The sequence below is a fragment of the Chlorocebus sabaeus genome, chromosome 14, assembly GCF_047675955.1.
Source record: "Chlorocebus sabaeus isolate Y175 chromosome 14, mChlSab1.0.hap1, whole genome shotgun sequence".
Taxonomy (NCBI): domain Eukaryota; kingdom Metazoa; phylum Chordata; class Mammalia; order Primates; family Cercopithecidae; genus Chlorocebus; species Chlorocebus sabaeus.
The window spans coordinates 89,200,828-89,219,507 of record NC_132917.1 but is presented as its reverse complement, the minus strand read 5'-3'; the positions used below and the strand labels follow the sequence as shown (position 1 = coordinate 89,219,507).

Sequence of the window (18,680 nt, the reverse complement as noted above, 5' to 3'; positions counted from 1 at the left end):
GGGTGCCTGTAATCCCAGCTACTCGGGAGGCTGAGGCAGGAGACTTGCTTGAACCCAGGAGGCTGAGGTTGCAGTGAGCCAAGATTGCACCACTGCACTCCAGCCTGGGCAACAGAAGACGACTGTCTCTGAAAATAAATAAATAAATAACCTTTGTTAGGGGAAACTGGGTGAAGGGTATGGAATTCTCTGTACTGTTTCTTGTATCTGCATGTCAATCTACAATTATCTCAAAAAAAGTTTTTAAAAAAATAATTTTGGGAGAAAATTCAGCTCTTAATGAAATGGACTCCCGCACAAATGAATTTTGGGGTCTAATTAATTAATGAATCCATAAAATAACAGGACTTATTGATTGCTAGAATGAGACAGAGTTCAGCATTAATTTTGTTTTGTTTTTGTTTGTTGTACAATGCGAGTACTGAGACATTTTGTTTCCGTAAATACATAGTTGGCTTTGTTACAGCAGAATCACTAAATCTTCTTTTTCCTTTTTTTTTTTTTTTTTTTTTTTTGCAAAAAGACAAAAGCATGAGCCAGGTGCAGTGGCTCATGTCTGTAATCACAGCATTTTGGGAAGCCAAGGTGGATGGATGGATGCCTTGAGTCCAGGAGTTCAAGACCAGCCTGGGCAATATGGTGAAACCCCACCTCTACTAAAAGTACCCAGGTATGATGGTGCACGGCTGTAGTCCCAGCTACTTGGGAGGCTGAGGTAGGAGGATTGCTTGAACCCAGGAGGTTGAGGCTGCAGTGACTCCACTGGACTCTAGCCTGGGCAAAAGTGCAAGACCCTCTCTCCAAAAAAGAAAAAGAAAGAAAGAAAGAGAGAGAGAGAGAAAGAAAGAGGCAACAAACACAATGTTATCTATCATCAAAAATTAATTTTAGTGATCTATTAGTTGCTGTATTAGTTTGCTAGGGCTGTTTTAACAAAGTACCACAAACTAGGTGGCTTCAACAAAAGAAATGTATTGCCTCACATTTCCAGAAGCTAGAAGTCCAGGATCAAGGTGTCAGCTGGGTGTGTTCCTTCTGAGAGCTAGAGAAGGAATTTGTTCCATGCCTCTCACCTAGCTTCTAGTCAGTTGCTGGCAATCTTTGGCATTCCTTGGCTTGTAGAAACATCACCCCATCTCTGCCTTGTTTTCAGATGATGTTCTCTGTGTGTGTGTCCTGATTGCCCCTTTCCATAAGGACACCAGTTATATTGGATTAGAACCCATCCTAATGGCCTCACTTGAACTTGATTACCTCTGTAAGGACCCTATCTCCAAATAAGGTCACATTCTGAGATGCGGGAGTATAAGACTTCAACAAATGTACTTGGGGGGACACAATTCAGCCCATGTTAGTTGCCAAATCTAGAAGGCCTTCTTCCAATTTTGTTGAAGGCAAAGACTTGGGAACCATTGACCTGCACATAGGTTTGTTACCGTCTTTAGATTTATTCACTTTCTCAGGTTTTGGAAGCCCTAAACTAGGTTGTACTGAAGCCTACCAAGTAGCCATCAATGACACCATTCTTCTTTCACTTAAAATTGATTGCTGAAATTGATTAACTTGGAAAGTGTTGGGGTATTATAATTATTTTAATGTAATTTCAAGACAAATTCCAACACAAACAATATTATGATACAATGCTTTTGTCTTTTTTTCTTTCTTTCTTTCTTTCTTTCTTTCTTTTTTTTTTTTTTTTTTGAGATGGAGTCTCAGCCTGTCACCCAGGCTGGAGTGCAGTAGTGTGATCTCGGCTCACTGCAACCTCCACCTCCTGGGTTCAAGCAATTCTCCTAACTCAGCCTCCTGAGTAGCTGGGATTACAGGCACTTGCCACCATGCCCAGCTAAGTTTTTTTGTATTTTTAGTAGAGACGGGGTTTCACCATGTTGGCCAGGCTGGTCTCAAACTCCTGACCTCGTGATCTGCCCACTTCGGCCTCCCACAGTGCTGGGATTACAGGCATGAGCCACTGCACCTGGTCAAAATGCTTTTATCTTATCATATATTTTAAACTTGTTAAAATTGTTTTCTTCTTTTTTTTTTCTTTTTCTAAGCTGTTTCTTAAGTGCTAAACTTGATTTTCATAAAAACCTTGGAGCTAAAGATGTAGTTCATTGGATTCAAGGAAAATTAAAATACTGCCGTTAACCTCATTGGTGAAGCTGGTCTTCAATGTCAAACCAATTAACAAATCAGACTTACATTCCGTTAAAAAAAAAAAAAGGAAGAAGTCTGATTCCTTCTGTAATTATAATGAACATGTTAATATGCATCCTTATAATGACTGTCTCACCTCTGAATTCTAGCTCAACGATAGAGAGCTGAGTAGAGTGATGAAGCCTCAAAGTCTGCTGTGAGGCACTCTGCCTCCTGTATTCCTCCCAGATGACCCTTTTTTTTTTTTTTTTTTTTTTTTGAGACAGAGTCTTGCTCTGTCGCCCAAGCTGGAGTGCAGTGTGACGCGATCTCGGCTCACCACAAGCTCAGCCTCCCAGGTTCATGCCATTCTCCTGCCTCAGCCTCTCGAGTAGCTGGGACTACAGGCGCCTGCCACGATGCCCGGCTAATTTTTTGTATTTTTAGTAGAGACAGGGTTTCACTGTGTTAGCCTGGATGGTCTCGATCTCCTGACTTAGTGATCTGCCCACCTCGGCCTCCCAAAGTGCTGGGATTACAATCATGGGCCATGGCGCCCAGCCCCCAGGTGACTCTTTACCTGAATACTGGGGACTCTTCTCAGGAGAAATGCATTCTTTGGCAATTTCTAACGGATGGAAATTACATGAAAAATGTTTGGATTTGTCTTTTTATTGGTGGCCCAGAGGATTATGCCCCCACCTCTAGGGCATAGTAAAGACCAGGAGGGTGGGAAGTTTGCCTTTCAGTTTTAAAGTGGAAAATAAAACAATCATGAACGAATAGGCCAGAAAGGAGAACCAGCACAAAGCCTAAACACAGGAACTTGTTCTTGGGCAGATCCATTTTATGAAGAGAGAACCAATGGGAGTTGAGAATCTGGAAAACAATTTCCTTAAAATTATGTGTATCCCCAAGGACAGCTTCCATGTACTTCCAGAGAGATGAACACTCTGGTTCAAGAACCACTGAACATAAAACTGTGGCACATTCACAAGATGATACACCACACAGTATTTAAAATAAATCTATATGTATCAACGTAGCTCAAAGACACACAATATGATGACATATCTGTATTTTGAAAATCTCAGAAAATAAAATTATATAGCATTTTTATATACATACACTTATACACGTATACATATGTAGTAAAAATTTCAAAACAGAGACGGGAAAGTTGAAAGTAAATGGATAGAAAAATATACATTATGCAGGCTGGGTGCAGTGCTTCATGCGTATAATCCCAGCACTTTGGAAGGCCGAGGCAGGTGGATCACTTGAGGTTGGGAGTTTGAGACCAGCCTGACCAGCAAGGAGAAATGCCATCTCTACTAAAAATACAAAATTAGCCAAGCGTGGTGGTGCATGCCTGTAATCCCAGCTACTCTGGGGGCTGAGGCAGGAGAATTGCTTGAACCTGGGAGGTGGAGGTTGTAATGAGCCGAGATCGTGCCATTGCACTCCAGCCTGAGCAACAAGAGTGAAACTCCATCTCAAAAAAAAAAAAAAAAAAAAAAAAAAGAAAGAAAGAAAGAAAAAGAAAAAGAAAGCTGTGTTGCTTATGAATAAAAGGTAGACTTCAAAACAAAGTATTACCAGAGGTAAAGACGGACATTTCATAATGATAAAAGAGTCAATTCATCCAGAAGACACAACAATTCTAAATGTGTATACACCTAATAACAAAGCTTCAAAATATAGGAGAAAAAATATAGACCGAATTAAAAGAAGAAATAGACAAATCTACACTCATTGGAAATTTGGCATCCTTCTCTCTCAGCTCTATAGGAAAGGTAAAAACATTGAAAATTAAAACACTTACCATCTTTCTGTCATAATGAACAAAACTCCAAATTTAGCTTTTGGTGAGAAGGTGGGTGGGGTGGTATTTAGAAGGGTACCATTTTATCTATAAGGTTCATATGAACATTATATGAACAAAATCCTAACACTTCTAAGTTATAAAGAGTGGGAATTTTATATTATTTGGTGTATTGCTCTATGTTAAAATGTTTTCAAAACTTTTCTTTTAAAAAAAGTGAATAGCAGAAATATTTAAATGAGTGAATAATGAATGAAGTTTGGAAGTCAACATCACTTCATCTGACATTACCCTCCACAGTTCCCCACGCTGCCCCTACCTGCCCTTCTTGGCCTTTCTCCTGTAAGTCTTCCTCATATTATCATCCACCAATGGCAAGCATGTGGGATGTCCTCATGTGGGCCAAGGGCAGACATGAGCTTACAATCTCTACCTGCCACAGGCTTTGATGTCCTCTCTGTGCCTCTCTTATCACCCTAACCTCCCCTGTGAAGTTTTTCCACCTTCTCAAGCCCCATTCTGAATTTTCTGCACTACCTGGATTCCTTGCCAATGTTTTATTTCTTGCTCTTCAATCTGAGCCTTTCCTGAAGGTTTCATATCCTCTTTTATATGTTTCTTTCCACACCACCTTCCTTTGCAATGACACCCACTCTCACAACTTATCACCTCCTTCCCAAGACTGCATCCCCAGCCCTGGCCCCTCTCCTGAACTCAAATCCTGGCTCTCCAGTTGCATTCAGAACACTTCTGTTTCAGTGTTCTTGAGATTAAAGATCTGCAACAATTTTGTTACCGAAACACCAGGGGATCCATCTAGGTCCTTCTGCTCGCCTCACAGAAAGCCAATCACTGAGAGAGCGTATTGCCAAGGGAGAAGAGTTTAGTCAGGTGCTGCATCCAAGGAGATGGGAGATCAGTCTCAAATCTATCCCTCTGACTGACTAAAATTAAGGGGTTTATATAGCAGGGAAGCCAGGTAACCATGTGTGGGAAAACAGGAAGTCGGGAGGAGTAAGGAAAAGGAGTTGGACAACAGGAAACAAGAGGTTAGTTAGGCCGTCATACCAGGTGAAGAGGCTGATGTCTTATTGTTTATAATAAGTGATCTGGTGAGTTTCAGCTCATTGCTACTATCTGGGAGCCCCAGTGGTTGGTTTCCCTAGAAAGGAACTCAGATAAGGCAAATATAACTTTCTCAGGTTTTAAGACTGCAAGGATCAGTTTCTATGTTTATTCGAAGAAACCACAAACATCAACTCTATGAGACCATTGGATCAGTTTTATAGTAAGCATGTGTCAGCACCAAGGGAGGGGGCTGACAGAGAGTCAATGCAAGGTATAACCAAAATTTTTCCCCATTACAGTTCAGCTTCTTACCCTCTCTGCCCAATCCAAACTGCAACTAAGGATTCTCCCAATTACATTTCAAACATCCTAGCTTCCTGGGATGCCCTCTTCTCTTTACTCTTGATTTCTTATAATTCACTTTGATATGTGCAAAGATGTATATGTTTTTATACTTGGCACTAAGAGTATTTTTGATCTGAGAATGTTTGTCTTTAATTGTGAACATTTTTCAGCCAAGCTTTCTTCCTGTATTTCTTCTCCACAGTCCCTTTGTTCTTCCCTTTCTGAAATCCTATTAAACACTTCACCATGCTAATATATCTCAACAGCTGTTTCAAACTGCTTCTGTCTTCATCTTCCTGTGTTGCATTCTCTGTGAATTTCTCCATACTAGCTTCCAATTCACTAATTATCCCTTCAACCATGTCCAACCTAGAGTATATCCTAGTTTAATATGTAGAGTGTTCATTTCCAGTATGCTCAGTATTTACCATCTTCAACTGTTCTTCTTCAATTTCTGCATTTTCTACATTTGTTGTTCTCTTTGTTTTAAATTTTTTTCAAATTGTTCAATAATTTGCATCTTTTTGGAAGTGAGTTCACATTCCACTTGTTGAGTCTTTTTTATGTATACTTTGAATTTTGAGTGTGTGTGCAGGATTATCTTGAATAGAAATTTTTAAAAATCTCTTCCTCTCTTTACTCTCTCTTTTCCTGAGTTTTTTTTTTTTGTAGCCTCTGACTTTCCAGGGCCCACAGTCAGAACTAGGCCTTACATGGATGGCTGTGGACTGTCTTTCAATCAAGAGAAACCCAGATCCAAATTCCTGTTTCAAGCAGAGAGCCTGGCTCCAGCCTTCCTCTATAGGCAAAGCACTGTGAAACTCTGTTAGCTGAAGGAGTCAAATTTTTGGTGCCTCTACACTAAGAACAGACACTCAAGACCCAGGCCCAAGAATGGTTTGCTAAGAACAGATCCCAGCAAGCCAGCCCCTGATTCCAGTCATTGCCCAGCAGCTACGTCCTTGAAGATGTTTATCTTGCTTTTGTGTACATCTGCCTTCTCCCCTTCCTCCTCTTCCTTTTGTTTTTAACTATACCATTACTATGTGTTAAAGCATGGTATCAGCCAATCTTGATCAGACATATCAAATGCCTCATTCTAAACAACCTCTCTCCTAATTCTTCCTTTATCTTCAAACCCAGCTATGTGTGAAGCCTTTCCTGGCCACTCTTACTTGGAATGAACTATCTTGGCCTCCTCTGGTCTGCTGTACCCTACTTCTACCTTCTTTTAGCTTTTACTGAGCAAGAATTTCTTGAGTGTGTGCCACTCAAGTGTGTGCCAAACCCTTTGTTTGGCACCCTGGTGTAAACATGAGAGGGACAAGTCTCCTTCCTCAAGGGACCAAGGGTTTGGTTGTCAAGCTGGACAGGCAAACAAACCATTGTACTCCAGTCTGCAGATACCCAAGGTCCGGGTGACACAGAGAAGAGAAGGATGTGGTCTGTACTGTCTGGGAGTGGGAGGGGAAGGAGCTGAACCCCACAGGAAGGAGATGCTTGAGCTGGGTCTCAAGGGAGAGGAGTTTGGTAAGCAGAGAGCAGAGGTGAGAACATTCTTGGCTGAGGGAATAGCATGTTTAAGGGCTCTGAAGTGTAAAGGACTAGGGCCCTGTTGAGAAATGAGAGATGCTGAGCCTAGGAGTAGTGAAGAAGGTGACGGGTGAGAGGACAGAGACTATGAAACCAAGTGTTCAGGGCCTCACAGGCAACGTTAGGGATCCCTGACATTCTGCTAGGGATACCAGGAAGCCCTCTCAGGTTGAAGCAGGAGGTTGGCATGATGAGATTTTCACTAGAAGGGACCAGAGTAGAAATGGGAGTGTCCAGTTAAGAGGCCATTGCAAAAGTTCAGGAAAGAAGGACAGCAGCCTAGATGAACTTGGGGAACTCAGGGTGGAGGAAAAGAAGGGTGACAGAAGTGAAGCCAAGTTGATTGGTATTTCTAATTGCGATAAAAAAAAGCCCTAATAACTCTAGAGTTTCTAGCCCTGGACAAGCTAACTCCTTCCAAGAGTAGTAACATCTCCTTAGACCTGAATTGGCAATGGGGACACAGCAGGCAATTTTCCAGCTATGATTCCAGCTTGTCCCTGCAGTCCATGTCTTAGGAGCAGTGGCACAGAACCCTGATGAATTTCCTACCACTGTTCTGCCCGCTTATGCATTTTGAATATGTCTTTAGTCTACATTAAAATTTTCCATTTCCATGGACCAGTTTAAATCAGCATAGAAACTGGTTACTATCTTACCCTATCTACTTCTGGATATTTTTTAAAATAAGGGGCTTGCTTAAAGGAGTGCAGTCATTCACATTTCTTCATGCCATCCCAAGTGAGTGCTGCAGTGTGGGGTTTGGGAGCTTACCTGGAAGTGATGGATAGGCCTAACCCAGCCCTCTGCACACCTGGTCTACAGAAAGTATCTCCAGAACTCGTGCAATTGCATCTGTTCTGCCTACTGCAAGGCGGATGTCATTGTGGTTACATCGAAAATCCACCACGTTCTGCAAAAAATATCATTGGGGTCACAAAGCCTCCTTGATGGGTTTGACATGTTGCCTTGTCCTCTCCCCTCCAACCCCCATGGTGCTCTGTACAAAGGGGCTGTCACCCCCACCGGCTGACACTTTTCTGAGCTGCAGGGCTAGAAGGCCCCCAAGCTGATTTCCGCGAGACTAAGATGGAACTACTCTATTTTAAAGCAGTACACCCCCAAATCTGGTCATCATCATACTCAGGGTCCTGATTTCCAAGATCCAAATATGTGGAGGTTGACTCTGGCCCCCTCCATGCTTCCACCACTGGGCAAGTGCAGTTTCGTATCTAGTCATCTTCCTTACCACCCTCTTGATTGTAGCCTTTGGCCAGCAGGGCCATTTGACACTCCTGATACAGTGCTGGTGGTACTGGGCAAAATGGCAAACTACCATCTACAGCAAGGATCGATGTGTTGGTGGCCTGTCTGGACTTGATTGCTTCCTTGTCTCCCTCATTCATGTGAATTGAGGGACAGCACTGTGTCTACACAGCGAGGGACCCACATACCATGCACATGCACACACACACACATACACACACATATGCATACATCGATATGCCAGTTATAACCATCATTGCAAAGGTGTTTTCTTTCCCAGCTACCTCATCTGCCATCTGAAAAAGCTGCAGGTACTGGTGCAAGCCCTCAGTGATACAGATACATTATATCTACTACAGCCTTGCCTTGCTAGTGTTGCAATAATGAGAAATTGCCTAAATATCCACTAACAGCAGAATTACATTATGGAACACCCACATAAAATGCCCCCATTTATAAGAATGAGGTGGATCTACATCTGCTGAAAGCTCTCCTTCCACTGTGAAACAAGATATGTTGCAAAAATACGTATCTCATACAATCCCACGTGTCTAAGATGATGTATAAACATCTGTTTAGGTACAGATAATATCTGAGGGACACATTCAACTGTAACAGTGGTTTTCTGGGGGGAGCAGATGACAATGACGAGAGTTGAGACAGGGGACTTTGTGTTTGTTTTTGTACAATAATACATTGCACTGTTGTCACTTAAAAGACATTTTTTAAAATTTCAGAATATAAAACGTTACATGTTCCATGTTAGAATAAGCATCTTGGATGCTTTGAGGGAGCTGGAAGGGGGTACTGAAATCCAAATAATTAAAAAAAGAAAAAAAAGTCAATCCAGGCCCCGATATGGTGGCTTACACCTGTAATCTCAACACTTTGGAGGCCAAGGCAGGGCAGAGTACTTGACCTCAGGTATTGGAGACCAGCCTGGGCAACATGGTGAAACCTCATCTCTACCAAAAATGCAAAAACTCAGCCCGGCATGGTGGTGCGCTCCTGTGGTCCCAGCTACTTGGGAGGCTGAGGTGGAAGGATCACTTGAGCCTGGGAGGTAGAGGCTGCAGTGAGCCGAGATCGTGCCACTGCACTCCAGCCTGGGCAACAAAGCCGGACTCCATCTCAAAAAAACAACCAACCAACAGCAACAACAACAAAAAAACAATAGCAACAACAACAACAAAAAACCATCCAACACTTAAGTTTGGGCCTCACAAGGAAAAGGAGAGTGTAGTTCAACAAGCACAGCTCAGCCATGCTGTGTTTCTGGGGATGGAGGACACATCCTGAAGTCTGGGGCATGGTCTTCACCCAGCAGAACTCATAGGTGGGGCAGATAGACATGTGGAACACAGAATGCCAGGTGTCTTGTCTCTAGGATCAAGCAGTAGTAATGTGAGGTGCAGCCACAATGGGATCCAAAGTGGAAAGACTCAGAAACCCTGAAGAAATGGGAAGAGGGCATGCCACTGGGGTTAGAAGGTTTCAGGACAGAAACAGGCAAAAAGGAAGGATGAGCCTGTAGTCGCAGCTACTCAGGAGGCTGGGGCAGGAGGATCACTGGAGCCCAGGAGTCCCAAGGCCAGCCTGAGCAAAACAGCCAGACTCCAGTCTTTTTTTACAAAGAAAGAAAGAAAGAAAGAAAGAAAGAAAGAAAGAAAAGAAAGAAAGAAAGAAAGAAAGAAAGAAAGAAAGAAAGAAAGAAAGAAAGAAAGAAAGAAAGAAAGAGAAGAGAAAGAAAGAAAGAAAGAAAGAAAGAAAGAGAAAGGAAGGGGACACAAGTGTGCTAGGGACAGAAGAGAGAAAACCGCCTCCACCCAAGCATTCACCCAGGTCACCCACACCTCCCGGCCGAGCACCCAGAGCTGGGGGTGAAAGAAATGAGGTCCAAATGAGACTGCACAGGAGCTGCCTCCAGGGCTTTCACAGACCAGCATTCCAGGCGGATCTACAGCAAGTGCAAAGGCGTGAAAGCACAGAGCGCAGGGGTTGAATAACCTCAAGCCTGTGAAACTGCAGCTGCAGCTGCAGGTGTTTGGGAAAGGCAGGGCAGGGGGCTGTGCGGAGGCTGGGAGGAGCCAGCACCCAAGGGCTGGTCAACCAAGCTGAGGGTTGAGTTTCCATCCAGCAATGCAGGACATGGGAGGCTGCAGGAGTGACGCTGTTAGATCCCCTTTATGAGAATAATAATTTTTATAACAACGTGGCTGGAGGACTGGTCAGGAGAGAGACTAGTGTGCGGGCTGTTGCAAAGGCTCCAAGAAGAGATGCGACTGTTTGGTGAGTTTCGCCGCTGGATGAAAGGCCGGAAGGATGAGGTCAGCAGCGCACTGACACCGCCACCCAAAGCTTCGGCTGCTGCCGCCCTCATGGAAATTTCCTGGGGGAAGGGAGAGGGCCCTTCCTCGGTGAACACTGGGGCTGCTCTGCGCGAGTTCCTGAGAAGCGGGCAGGTGGCTAGCTCCTCTTCCTTTTCAGCCCTCAGTGCCCATTTTGCCAACAAAAAGCCCCAGGGTGACAGTATAAGAGACGCCTTTAGTGAAGGCAAAGGAAGGGACACTCCCTCCTTTCCTGCCGACTCTCACCCTCACTTCTTGAAATCTTTGATCTCCCTTCACCCACTCTGTCACTCTCCTAACACAACCATTTCCAGGGACTATTTCCAAGCCCTTTTCCTCATCCCCGAACCCGCAGTTTTCAGCTGCCCCCAGTTGCCTGACCAGGCTGCCTCGACGGCCGCATTCACGGGCCCCAGCCTCCTCACCGGGCTGGAAGGCGACAACCGCGAAAAGGAGGGTGACTTTCCTCGGCGGGGGCTTCGGGTGACATCACATCCTCCAAATGCGAAATCAGGCTCCAGGCCGGCCGAAGGGCGCAACTTCCCCCCCTCCGCTCCCCACCTGCTCCCGCGCGCCTCCCGTGGCGCCCGAGCTTCGAGCCGAGCCGCGTCCTGGGGAGCGTGTCATGGCCCCACCCGTGACCGCCTTGCTCCTGCCGCTGGTCTTGCTGCTCCGTGAGTTTGCGACCCCCGGAAAGGCAGGGGATGGGGCGGGCGGGGGGCGCGGGTCTCGGGGCTCAGCCTCGCTGCCTGCTGCCTGCAGACGCCGCCAGGCCAAGCCAGTTCCGGGTGTCGCCGCTGGATCGGACCTGGAACCTGGGAGAGACTGTTGAGCTGAAATGCCAGGTGCTGCTGTCCAACCCGACGTCGGGCTGCTCGTGGCTCTTCCAGCCGCGCGGCACCGCCGCCCGCCCCACCTTCCTCCTATACCTCTCCCAAAACAAGCCCAAGGCGGCGGAGGGGCTGGACACCCAGCGGTTCTCGGGCAAGAGGTTGGGGGACACCTTCGTCCTCACCCTACGTGACTTCCGCCAGGAGAACGAGGGCTACTATTTCTGCTCGGCCCTGAGCAACTCCATCATGTACTTCAGCCACTTCGTGCCGGTCTTCCTGCCAGGTCCGGGCGCGGGGTGCGGCACCTCTCCGCGTGGGGCTTGGGGTTCACCTCAACCTGTTTTCCACACATAGGCCCTGCTTTCAAGCCTCTTAGCGCACCTGGAAGAGACTTAGATATTGTTCCCATTTCACAGACACAGCAAACTGAGGCTAACGTGCGCCTGAGTAGGGACTAGGAATAGTATTTTACGTCCGGCCGATCTGGGCTCGAGTTCGGATGCTTGTGTGATTCTGGGCGAATGACTTAAATTCTCTACGCCTCCGTTTGTTCGTGGGTAAAATGCGGACAGCAATCAACCCGCGCTCCAGGGTTGCTGGTTGCCCGGGAGAGAAGACAGGTGCAGGGGAGCGGGCTCCTACGCTTGGGCCAGGCGCCGCGTGGCTTGGCTAAGCCAAGGCCCGAGCACAGGGCCGCGCGCATTCCGGGGTACCTATCCCGTCTCCTCTGCCATCCCTTCTCCCAGGAAAACCGGGGGGAGGTGTTCCCGTGGGGAAAGGCGCGCGAGGCTGTGGCCGGGGCGGGGGCGCGTCCATAATCCCAGCCTGGCCCCCAGCCACGCTCTGTTGCCCCTGCAGCGAAGCCCACCACTACGCCAGCGCCGCGACCACCCACACCGGCGCCCACCACCGCGTCGCAGCCCCTGTCCCTGCGCCCAGAGGCGTGCCGGCCAGCGGCGGGGGGCTCAGGTGAGGCGTGCTGGGGCTCGGGGCGGGGGCGGCACGGACCGCGGGGAGAGCCCATGCCAAGGGGAGCCCTGATACTGTAGGTCAAGGGCTATCCAAGTGGTGGGAAACCGAGTCCTGAGGTGGAGAGACGTGCCTGGGATGGCGGGGCGGTTGAGAGGTCCCGGGCCCGCTCCTGAATGTCGGCGTCTTTGGTGTCGTCAGTGAACACAAGAGGGCTGGACTTCGCCTGTGATATCTACATCTGGGCGCCCTTGGCCGGGGCCTGCGGGGTCCTTCTCCTGTCACTGATCATCACCCTTTACTGCAACCACAGTAAGTCCCGAGGAATCGCGGCCGGGTGGAGACGGCTCTGCTCCTGCCTTTGGCGCTGCTAGCTCCAGGCGGACCTTGTGGGGTGTGGGGTTGAGATTTCTGGGACTCCCGAGCTGCCCCGCAGGTACAGGCACTTCTTTCCTGGAGAGAGAATGCGGGAAAGCCCTTCCCGCTCCTTGCGCTCTCAGAGAGGTTTTGGGAGACAAAGCCCTGTTCCCAGAGCCGCTGCAGCGGGTGTGTTCGGTCAGCGAAGCCCGCAGCGCGCGCACATGTCGGGACACAAGACAAACGCCCGCCAGGAGGCGGCCGCTGCGGCCCTGGGTCAAGTGCCCAGGGGGGTTAAGTCAAAACCACGACCAGTTTGAGGTTCGTCCTTGGCCCTCTTCCCGCGAACCGCCTACTCTGCTTTGGGTCCCATGCAAGGGAGGTGCCGGATCAGGTCTGCAGGCTCCCTGCTTTCGCCCGCGTCTGTAGTTGCAATTTTTAAAAAATTGATGCTTGAGACGAAGGATGGATAAGAAGCCCTTACTCGGCTCTCAAGAGTTATAATCCTCAAAGAAATAGGGGAGAATTCGTAGGGGCAATTCCCTATTTGCCTCATCCAATTTCAGCCCATGATGGTTCTGAAATGATTTTTTGTAAAATCAAAAAACAGCAACAGCAGCAACAACAACAACAACAACAACAACACTAAAACAAAACAAAAGAAAAACACTGTCTTTGGGGACTACTGGTGGATGGGGGCACTCACTTTTTCCCTTCTTTTTCCTTATCCAGGGAACCGAAGACGTGTTTGCAAATGTCCCAGGTGAGTCTCTTGGAACACTCAGCCTGCTCACCTTGGCCAGCCCTGGGGTGGGGTCCTGGTTTCCCCAGTAGCAAATAGTAGCAACTTTTCCCAGAGAGAGGTCATGGCCGTGGAGTCCTGGGGCAGGGAGTCAGGTAGTTTCTGAGCAAAGAGAGGCCAAGGCTGGCATCTGGCCTGCATCCTTGAGAAAAAGTAGGCCCAGGTTAGGCTGGTGTGGACACAGTGTGACTCCAGTAAATCTCCATCTTATTTGGCCTGGCACTTAAAAAAAAAAAAACAAAAAAACAAACAAAAAAGAAAACCAAAAAATCCTGAGGGATTCCCTCAATTCATCCTAGCTCCTTGGAGGACCTGACCTCCTCTTTATTCTGATTATTCCGTCTGGGTTTTGTTATTGTCTTAAGAAAACCGTTTTTTTTTGTTTTTTTGTTTTTTTTGTTTTTTCCTACTTGGCTGGTCTAGTTTTTTGAGGGAGAGCCAATCTTTTATCAGCTGAACCAAAAACATAATGGCTTTGCTTCCTAATTTCTCTGTGTCACGTAGGACCTTGTTTTGCTGTCAAGGACTGGAGTAGAAAAAAGGGGAATGAGATGCAGGGACAATTAGCTCCCTGGCAGCTCAAGTGAGTGCCCCATCCAGTTTCAGCCCATGATCATTCTGAAATGATTAAAACACACACACACACACACACACTCTCATTGTTATAAACCTCCTCTCTTCACCCGTTGGCTGAGGCATCCCTGTGGTAGCATCTAACAAGTGCCTGCTCTAGTCAGACCTGTGATAGGGGTAATACACCCCGTCTCTCTTAATCCTCACAGCAACCTTGTCCCATCTCACGGCTCAGGGATTAGTAAAGTGGCAAAGGCACAATTAAACTCAGATTATCAATGATAACAACCATTTGATGAAAGCCTCTAATGCATGTTACTTGCTTTATAGATAGACTTTTTTTATTTTAAGTTTTATAACAACCTTTAAAGTAGTCACAATTACCTGCATTGTACAAATAAGGAAACTGAGGCTTAGAACATTTAGTGATTTGTCCAAGGTCATACTGCCGGGGAGCTGCAACTTCCATCCAAAGCTCAGACACCTTCCCCGTGGCTGCAGGCTGAAGTGTTAAGGATAACCGAATATGTACACCAGTTCTATTCAGTAGATGAAATATTTTACATTTTATACCTGGAGTTTGCATTTTATACACCTTTACATTTTTCTGAGGAAATCCAAATTCAGGACTTTACACGTTGTTATTTTTACCAATGAATTTCCAATGCATATGTTATAGGTGATATACCAAGGGGATAAAGACTTTTTAAAAATCAGCCGGGTATTGTGGTGCATACCTATAATCCAAGCTACTCAGGAGGCTGAGGCAGGAGAATCTCTTGAACCCAGGAGGTGGAGGTTGCAGTGAGCTGAGATCGTATCACTGCACTCCAGCTTGGGTAACAGCAAGATTCCATCTCAAAAAAAAAAAAAAAAAAAAAAAAAAACAGGAGAAAAGTTTTAGCATTTTTATTATTCAGGGTACACTTGGGAACTTTTGTAGGAGGATCATCCCTTTTCTCAAAACTCTTATTTTGAGCTGAATAACTGAGAATAAAGTTCTGCCTTAAAATACAAAGCTATACAGATTAAACACATCTGGGGAATTCCAACACCTGAGTTATAATACTCAGTGATGATGGTGGGCCGCTCCACTTCAACAGAGAGGTTTTAGAGGGCCGAGAGTGCAGACATGACACTCATGATGAATTAGCATGTCTACGAAGTGCTAGCCTGGTGCTGAATTCACACTTTTTTTTCTTTCTTTCTTTCTTTCTTTTTTTTTTTTGAGATGGCGTCTTGCTGTGTTGCCCAGGCTGGAGTGCAATGGTGTGATCTTGACTCACTGCAACCTCCGCCTCCTGGGTTCAAGTGATTCTCCTGCCTTAGCCTCCCGAGTAACTGGGACTACACGCGCCCGCCGCCACGCCCAGCTAATTTTTATATTTTTAATAGAGATGGGGTTTCACCATGTTGACCAGGATGGTCTCGATCTCTTGATCTCGTGATCCGCCAGCCTTGGCCTCCCGAAGTGCTGGGATTACAGGCGTGAGCCACTGCACCCGGCCACTAACACGTTTTTAGTTACCCTAACATCATTTGGCTGATGATGGTGATTTGCTCACATCCTCCTCGCTCCCTGTGATCCTCCGGGGCTGAGAATCAGGTCAGCTAATGACTTTGGTTATCAGTCTCACTCTCACACCTCTGTGAAGACCTTGACAAGGGCTCCAGGAAGCTACACTAACTCCGTTTAATCCTGGCTCAGCCACCACCTAGATGTGTGACCTTGGGCAAGTTTAACTTCTCAAGCTCAGCGCCCACCCTTAAGGCTGCGGTGAGGATTACATGAGCTGCCGCAAGTAAGGCATTTAGCAGGGGTGCTGTGCTGAGGTCATTCAGCCAATCCCATGCTGGTGCCCCTGGAGCAGGTTCTCAGACTTTTCAAAGGCTAGGGGTTTGGGAGGCTGGACATGGCCGGATGGAAGCTGCACCGATGGGGTTCTCGCTACAATGATGGTCGCTTTCCTTTCTTTCAGGCCTGTGGTCAAATCGGGAGGCAAGCCCATCCTTTCGGAGAGATACGTCTAACCCTGTGCGACAGCCACCACGTTACTTCAAACTGAGATCCTTCGTTTTGAGGGAGCAAGTCCTTCCCTTTCATTTTTTCCAGTCTTCCTCCCTATGTATTCATTCTCATGATTATTATTTTAGCGGGGGTGGGGTGGGAAAGATTACTTTATGTGTTTGACGGGAAACAAAACTAGGTAAAATCTACAGTACACCACAAGGGTCACAATACTGTTGTGCGCACATCGGGGTGGGGTGTGGAAAGGGGCAAGTCAGAACTACCCGCAGAGTTCTCAGAATCATGCTGACAGAGCCGGAGGCACCCATGCTATCTCAACCTCTTCCCCACCCATTTTACAAAGGGGGAGCTAAAGCCCAGAGACAGCTTGATCAAAGGCACACAGCAAGTCAGGGTTGGAGCAGTAGCTGGAGGGACCTTATCTCCCAGCTCAGGGCTCTTTCCTCCACACCATTCAGGTCTTTCTTTCCAAGGACCCTGTCTCAGGGCGAGTTGCTTGAGTCTCCAACTGCAAGGGAACAAGTACTTCTTGATACCTGGGATACTGTGCCTAGAGTCTGGAGGAGGTAATGAACTAAAGACAACTGCCTTTGGCAGAGTTATATAATGTAAACATCAGACTCTTTTTAAAATATAATCAAGTCTAAAATTCTGTAGACCTAAAATAAAATGAAGGGGTGAGCTTAACCCTTGAAATCTAATCCCTCTGTCTCTAAAGAAAATCTCTGTGAAACCGCTACATGGAGGCGAAATTGCTCTCCCAGCCCTTGCATTGCAGAGGGGCGGGTGAAAGAGGAGAGGCCACTCCTTTACAAATAGAATTTGAGCATCAGTGAGGTTAAACTAAGGCCCTCTTGAATCTCTGAATTTGAGATACAAACATGCTCCTGGGATCACTGATGACGTTTTATACTTTATAAAGACAATTGTTGGAGAGCCGCTCGCACAGCCCTGGCCTCTGCTCAACTAGCAGATACGGGGATGAGGCAGACCTGACTCTCTTAAGGAGGCTGAGAGCCCAAACTGCTGTCCCAAACACGCACTTCCTTGCGTACAGTATGGTACAAGCAATGCCTGCCCATTGGAGAGAAAAAACTTAAGTAGATAAGGAAGTAGACCACTCATAATTCTTCACCTTAGAAATAATCTGTTAATATGGTATACTTTCTTCTTGATTATTTTCTATGCATACGTGTAAAATATGTCTTTCTTTTTAAAATGGGATTGTACAATGTTGTTATAAGTGGCTTTAATGAATAAACATTTGTAGTATCCTCTTTAATGGATAAATAGCATCCTATTTTGGTTGTGCCATCATTTATTTAACTATTACCTGGTATTTAGTTGTTTCCAAACTTTTCCTACTATAACACTACTAAAATGTTGCATATATCTTTGTTTCTTTAGGATAAAGACCTAAAATTATTGAATCAGTCCTCACCTTCACCTGAGCCTGCCATTTTCACATCAATCAAAATAGATTAGCTTCATCCTGCATCACCCTTCTTCCTTTTGTTCTTTCTTGGTAACAGATGAGACGATGCTCCTTTCATGATAAATCACAAAGTCGTCTTGTTGTTGAGGTAAAATATATGTACTGAAAATTGCTTAAGTTGTAAATGTACAGCAATGACATCATAAAGGAAACACACCCATGTAATCAGCCCTCCAGAAGTCTGTTGTAAGTTTTAAAACCAAGATACTTTTAGAGAACAGAAAGCAAGAGTGGCTTTCCATTCCCTAAGTGAAGTAGCCTGTGTCTGTTAAAGCAGAAGAGAAAGCTGAGATATTACCCATGAGACAAATTCCCCATGTCGCTCCTCCCTGAGCCCAGCTGATCAGAGCCAGGAGGTGCCTGGCATACTGAGGGCCCAGTCAGGGCAGGTGCCAGGTTTTGAGGCCTCCTGTGGAGGCAGGGCCTGGGCTCCAGGCTGTCTCCGGATTCTCCGGGGAAGGATGAGCATCTCACAACACGTCGCTCCCCTTCTCACGGGAGAAACTTGTGAAGTTGACCCTGGAGCACCAATGAATGTCAAAGAATCTGTGCCAGGGCAAAAACGGGAAAGGGGTATTTCTGCCACTAGCAGCATTTCCTCTTCAACCTTGAGCTCAAAGTTGGTGGTGGTGAGTGGTGGAGGGGCCACGCTTGGGAGGCTCTGGAGAGGGCCAAATACTTACTATTTTTTATACCCTCAAAACAACCAGGATTTCACTTGCCACAAGTAAAATGGTAAACAATAATTTGGACATTAAAAATATCAATATAGGAACATCCGTTCATTAGAGCTGGCCCTCTGGACCAGGAAGAAAACAGAAAACAAATCTGCAAGCCATGCAGGCCTAAAGCACGCTCATGGTGGGCTGTGAATTCAGGCTTAGGAATCACTGACAACCACGGACCTCCAACCTGTTCATTCTACACATGCAGAAGGAGCACCCACAGTTCAGAGCTGCCAGCCTCCAGTGCAACAATGTTTCATTTGCCAATTGCTAGCCTGAGACATTGGTTCTACAAACCCTCTTACCATGTATG

General features: G+C 46.3%; 1 protein-coding gene across 1 annotated transcript; it reads left to right on the top strand.

The window, feature by feature from the left end:
* Positions 1–10,362: 10,362 nt before the first annotated feature.
* CD8A (CD8 subunit alpha) lies at positions 10,363–17,447 on the top strand. The gene is made up of 6 exons (XM_008008502.3): positions 10,363–11,258; positions 11,347–11,700; positions 12,276–12,386; positions 12,588–12,698; positions 13,476–13,506; positions 16,098–17,447. Exons 1-6 carry the CDS (start codon positions 11,087–11,089, stop codon positions 16,147–16,149), a joined length of 831 nt encoding a protein of 276 aa, XP_008006693.1. The 5' UTR covers positions 10,363–11,086; the 3' UTR covers positions 16,150–17,447.
* The last annotated feature ends 1,233 nt before the right edge of the window (positions 17,448–18,680 follow it).

Bases quoted from the DNA above. Each gene is read 5' to 3' on its own strand.
- CD8A (XM_008008502.3), top strand. From the start codon at position 11,087: ATGCGAAATCAGGCTCCAGGCCGGCCGAAGGGCGCAACTTCCCCCCCT. The intron at 11,259-11,346 runs GTGAGTTTGCGA...TGCTGCCTGCAG, and splicing joins GCCGCTGGTCTTGCTGCTCC to ACGCCGCCAGGCCAAGCCAG. The intron at 11,701-12,275 runs GTCCGGGCGCGG...TTGCCCCTGCAG, and splicing joins CGTGCCGGTCTTCCTGCCAG to CGAAGCCCACCACTACGCCA.